General features: G+C 40.6%; 1 protein-coding gene across 9 annotated transcripts in view; it reads left to right on the top strand.

The window, feature by feature from the left end:
- Nucleotides 1-5,872: 5,872 nt before the first annotated feature.
- Nucleotides 5,873-6,000, top strand: part of bicra (BRD4 interacting chromatin remodeling complex associated protein) — a 65,992-nt gene continuing 65,864 nt past the window's right edge. For all 9 annotated transcript variants that reach the window (XR_004203905.1, XR_004203908.1, XR_004203906.1 and 6 more), the window contains exon 1: nt 5,873-5,992. Coding sequence is in view for 5 of the 9 variants with exons in the window: in XM_031795329.1 (XP_031651189.1) it covers nt 5,932-5,992 (61 nt within the window). In the remaining 4 variants the exon portion in view is untranslated. The remainder of the gene's footprint in view (nt 5,993-6,000) is intronic.

Here is a 6,000-nt window from a genome sequence, read left to right as displayed (position 1 = left end):
CCTGTTTTAGACCACTAGGTTTTATGGGTATTATGACACCTCCACTGTGGGGCTCTATGGTTAGTCAGTGGTTGCACATCTAACTAGCTGGAATGCAGCAACGGTGTGAATAATAGACTAAATATAAGTCATTCACTGTTTACAGCATGTCTCCAGCTACCCAGACCTGTCTGATCAGCCTGTTTGGGTGCAGTAGGTGTGTCCAGTTTACACCTGTGAAAATATGTGTGTGTGTGTATAGCAATGGAATGAAGTGTTTTGGGTTCCTGTCCAGAAACAACCCTGAAATCCTACCCCTAGACACCTGTGGAGATCTGAGAGAATTAGATAGGTGTATAGCAATACCACCAAAATTCCACCAAACCTTTCAGAGGGTAAGGTGGAGCTCTCACCATGTCACCACCCATCAATCCCTCTCAGATCTCCACACGTGTCTAGCCTCTGGACAGTAGGGGCTGGGGGTTGTTTCTGGACAGGCCATGGGTATTATAGTAGCTCAGTCAGTCACTGTCATCAGTTCCTCTCAGTGTCTAGACTCTGGACAGTAAGGGGCTAGGGGTTGTTTCTGGACAGGCCATGGGTATTATAGTAGCTCAGTCAGTCACTGTCATCAGTTCCTCTCAGTGTCTAGACTCTGGACAGTAAGGGGCTCGGGGTTGTTTCTGGACAGGCCATGGGTATTATAGTAGCTCAGTCAGTCACTGTCATCAGTTCCTCTCAGTGTCTAGACTCTGGACAGTAGTGGCTAGGGGTTGTTTCTGGACAGGCCATGGGTATTATAGAAGCTTAATCTGTTATAGTAGCTGTCAAATACTTGCTTCGTCTGTCCTTGGGAGAATCTAAATTGCATTTCCTTGATTTGTTGGGTCCTCTTGTCTCCTTCTCAAAACCCATTGAATGAGAAGGTCAAAGGTCCCTCCCCTCTCACTTTCTTATCCAATGAGTTTTGGGAAGGAGGTGAGGAGAGAGGACCTGAGGAATCAAGGAAACGCAATTGAGATTCTCCCCTGGTTTCATCCATTCCTCACCTCCTTCTCAAAAGCTCATTGGGGGAGAGGAGGGACGGTTCCTCCCCTCAGGCTTCTCTGCACATTCAAGGAGAGGCAAGGAGTGGAGGAAACAAGGACAGAGGAAGCAAGAATGTGATGTCTAGATTTCAGACACACACACAATGCTTGGAAGTGTTTACATATTATAATGATTTGGTTATTATTATTATTGTCATTGATTTGTTGACAGAACCCATTGTATTATATTACTGTATTATATTATTTTATATCAATGATTAAAATATATAGAAATGCTGTTGTTTATCTTTTTCATTCTTCTGAAAGGTTTAGCGTGGCTATGGATGATAGAGAAGTTGACTCAAGCACAAGCAGACCTGGTTACTAGGCAGGACAAAGAAACATGCATGTTTCAAGTGACATTTTTGAATGACATGTAGATGTTGTTGTTGCTAGGCGTTATGGTCTCATTGTGCCCATCTAGACTCTTATTCCTGCAACTACACATGTGAAGCTGCAAAAAAATCCTATTTAAGTTAAATGTATATCAAACTATTTTGAAATGTTGACTCTGATGTCACACATTGGCCCCTTTTATTTATAGAAAGACACCCATAACCACAAACTCACTTCGTTAACAACTTTCTTCACAACAACTCTGGTCTGCTCAGGGAAACGCAAGGAGTCTGAATGCCCTGACTTCTGCAGAGGCCGCATCGCAGTAAACACTGTACGGCCAACGCAGATCGCCAGAACGACCATAAACCGTTTTTTAGGGTAGGGTTAAGGTTTGGTTAAGGGTAGGGACATCCCAAGGATACCAGATAGCACTAAACATACTTTGATGCAAGCTGAATTTCTCTAAATTATGGAAAATGATGATTATCATTTTGGCAGACCATTTTTATTTTATTGATTGTTAGCTACACAATTATCCAGTTGCTGCGTATTGCTTCCAGAAGCAGATTGTGGGCAGGACCACATAATGCTATTGATATGTGATACACTTATTTCACGCTAATCCGATACGAAGTGATTTTCGTAGCAGGTAAGGAGAGCATTATCGCTAAACCCAAACTGTTTTTCCTAACCTCTGCTTCGTAAGTTCTCCTTAACCTGCTACGAAAAGTAACAAAAGTGGCATGAAAAGAGTGTTTCTCAAATTGATATAACTGCTGTAGCACGCAGCTGCTGATAACAGGCATGAAGGCTCTGGTCTGGATAATATGATTTACTACCTGTCCTTGAAAATGCTGCTGAAATCAATCGGTTTGTGCCCTCTAGTGGAGAATGTATGTAAAATAGAGGTGCAGAAGACATGAGGACATCATCTGTGTATGTTAAATTCATAACCGTAAATTTCTAAATGCTTGGTTAATTAACAGTGCCGATTTTAGCAAGTACATCTGGCTAAAATCGGCACAAACAAAAATTGGGGGATGCATGCCAGCACAACACTAAACAATACATTAATTGCACTATATCGGTGACAAACTGTGACCACAAACTGTTTGGGCCAACATAAAGCTGTCCCAACAGCAGAGTCCCAACACCTTACCACTGCTACACCTGGCTATCAGTGGAGCCTTGTCTGGAAGCTAAACAGTTAATTCAGCCTCATTTACTGACAGGTAAAAAAACATAGCTGATATGGCTGACGTGCTTAAATAAATGTGGTTTCTACTGACAATTGAGATGTACAAACTATGGCATAAGGGGATGACAAGTGGATAAGAGGCCATCCGTAATTTAAATTAAGACACAAATGAGCGAGCTAAGATGGACATAGTCAATATAACTATTTATTCAGCACTTTTGAAATGTACAGTGACAAAATGTAAAACATGGGCCGTTCTTACAGTGTTCTCCCTGTACACCAAGTCAGAACTGTAAGATAAATAAAGGGGGCATATAAGCAGACAATTAAAGCTCTTACAATATTAGATGATGACATTTCTCTAAAACAGGTTATAGGCTACAGGTGAAAATAAGAGGGGAAATAGACCAAATAATTAGGGTGAGGCACATGGGCTACTATCAGCTTACTACACAACATACACTTAGTATTATTTTCTTAGCTACAGTATACATATCTCCCTGGCATATTACATCATTCATGCAGCAGAATACAATACATGTTTGGATTCACCTTGTTGTGCTGTGCTCACTTGAACAGGACGGTGGAGTGGCGGTCCTTTGTGGGAAAATTTTGCCATCATAATTTGTCATCAAAGTCTGGCATTCTCTGGATTTATTGTGCTTTCAAGACAACTGGGAACTCTGAAGAAAAAAAACCAAGGTTGAATCATGATGATGTCATTGATCTTCATGCCGTAGCTCTAGAAAGAGACCCGAGTTCCCAATTTACAATTCCGAGTTGGACGACCAATCAAAACGTATTTTACCAGTCGAAGCTAAATTTTTTCCAGAGTTCCCAGTTGTCTTGAACTCACTGAAGTCAGATTTCTCAGTTCCAAGTTAACAGTTGTTTTGAGCACGGCAGAAATCATGCTGGATTGACAGCATGGCCAATGTTGAATGTTTATAATTTTAAGCTTGGAAAAGAGACCCTTAAACACAGAATTGGTACCACACACACACTCCATTGAATAGCAGGCTAGTGATTGCCTTGCAATGCTTGCAGTTAACCACTGATTACTTCCAAACCACTCATTGTTGAATTTGCAATTTCCAACTTGTTGTGTAATGTTTATGTCCAATGGCCGATGAGCACTGATACATTTTATCTATAATTTCTCTTCATTATTTCTCTTCATATGACAACGATTTGCCAGTAGATTGTCGACTTGATTCATTGCTAGCTAAGATTTTGAAAGTATGACGTTGACATGATCAGTCCAATCAAAGCTACGGTAGATATCACGTGATTTGACGTCATTTTATCTGTGGACAATGACCTTGAGCCTTCTTGGATGGGCACTTCTAATGTAACTCTATGGCAGCACTCAAGGGGCTTGAATTTTCGAGCTCTACCCTTAGATTGTGCGTTGACGTAGTGTCCCCATGAGTGACAGAACACAGAGCCAATCACAGTGCAACCAGAGAACATTACCAACCCTTACGCTCCGTATTTTCCGCTGGCTGCCCAAACCACCACAGAAAGCACTGAGCTGGACTGAAACACCTGCATTTTGGAGCTGCCAAACCACCACAGAAAGCACTGAGCTGGACTGAAACACCTGCATTTTGGAGCTGCCAAACCACCACAGAAAGCACTGAGCTGGACTGAAACACCTGCATTTTGGAGCTGCCTTACTCAATCAAGCAAAAAAGAGACCATGTTTGTATGCGGCTTTATTAACTCAGTGAATTATATATATTTTTTTGCATTGTTTGCAAACTGATATGTAACACATATTAATGCCAAAATAACATACAAAACAGGCAACCCCCTGAAGGACGGCTCACCACTGATGGTTTAAACATGCATAGATATCAAGGAAGTAGCTCGCAAAATACCTTTGCTCGTAATCGTATGCTGAGTGATATGACCTTTCTCAGAGTTGGCCACATGCCAGTGGTCGGATATTCTAAATGTCCTCTAAATGCTGCATTCACATGACATGTTTCATTCAACACCATGGGTGTATGATTTTTATGACAAGGCCAATGTGTGTAAAATTTTCATAATATATGATTAGAATGTAGTGTCAAAATCAGCTAGAAGAACATTCTGTAACCACACCCAAATGGACAAACGATCTCTGAGTCCTCATTCAAATTCAACCAATCACTGAGTGTAAACAACAACCCAAACCACGCCCCTAGGAAAAATAGCTCTTTAAAACTGCCCATCACTTTCCCTGTATGCTGGAGGGAAATGACCTAACACACATCTTTTTGTAGTCATCATTTGAACTGATCATGCCCCCTTTTTTATAAAAAAAACAATGTGTTATTGATATTGGCCAATCACATAACAAGATATATTTAATCACAAATAAAATAGCTTTGTCACTAATGCAGCTCCGAGGCAGAGGTGGATAGGCTGTGTATTTACTTCAGGACACATACCTACTGGTATTTTAATGCTATGGACAAAACATTAAGAACACCTGCTCTTTCCATGACATGGGCTGACCAGGTGAAATCTATGATCATTGTTAAATCCACTTCAGTGTAGGTCAGTGTTCTCCAACTGGAGCAAAAACAACAACATTTATTTATTTTCATGTTTGGACATAAAACACTGTACAAACTTAAGGAAATCAACTCCCAAGTTATTTTCATTTTTACAAATATGTTCCCTAGTATTCTCACGCATAATAGAGACACGTGATTGTATGCAAATGTAAACAAGGTTTGAAATTATTAGGTTTTAGTCAAATATTATATATGTTTGGGCTTCTTGCATTCAATTTGCAGTCTACAAATGATCTGTAGTTATGTTCGGGACCCTGACCATCCGCCGAAGAAAAAAACTCGTCCTGCAGCTGAAGATGAAGGGGAGAAGACAGGTTAAAGAAGGACGTTTAAGCCTTGAGACGTGGATTGGTTACTACCACAATCTCAGACATAAAATGCTAATAGCATTACCGTAACCCAGTTGAATTATGATGGAAAATACAAGTGATAATGTCTCTATTAGTTTCTAACAGTGAATATACACTTGAAGCTATTACAAAACTGCACACTGTTTAAATGTTTTGTTTATTGACAGTAAAATAAAGGTTTGCAACCATATACTCATCTGTATGACAGAGAAATCATTTGAAACCTAAACTAACATTTTTTACTTGCCTAAACTGGATCATTGGCTGTTTTACTATGATCGATAAACTGGCGCTCAGGGTTCATGAAAGGTTGAGGGATTTTTTTCTATTGAATGAATGCACACAAAACAATGATTTTTGGGCAGGCGAACTCAACGGTCCTCTGTTTCCTGCCTGTATCCGGGTCCTGTATGGAAGCCCGTGCGAGGCTGTCCCGGAGACCCCGCGCTGCCTGCACCTCTATCGTCTCGGGTGAGTTT

The sequence above is a fragment of the Oncorhynchus kisutch genome, linkage group LG18 (genome assembly GCF_002021735.2).
Source record: "Oncorhynchus kisutch isolate 150728-3 linkage group LG18, Okis_V2, whole genome shotgun sequence".
Classification (NCBI taxonomy): Eukaryota; Metazoa; Chordata; class Actinopteri; order Salmoniformes; family Salmonidae; genus Oncorhynchus; species Oncorhynchus kisutch.
The sequence above is the reverse complement of the archived record's forward strand: the minus strand, read 5'-3'. Positions and strand labels throughout refer to the sequence as shown.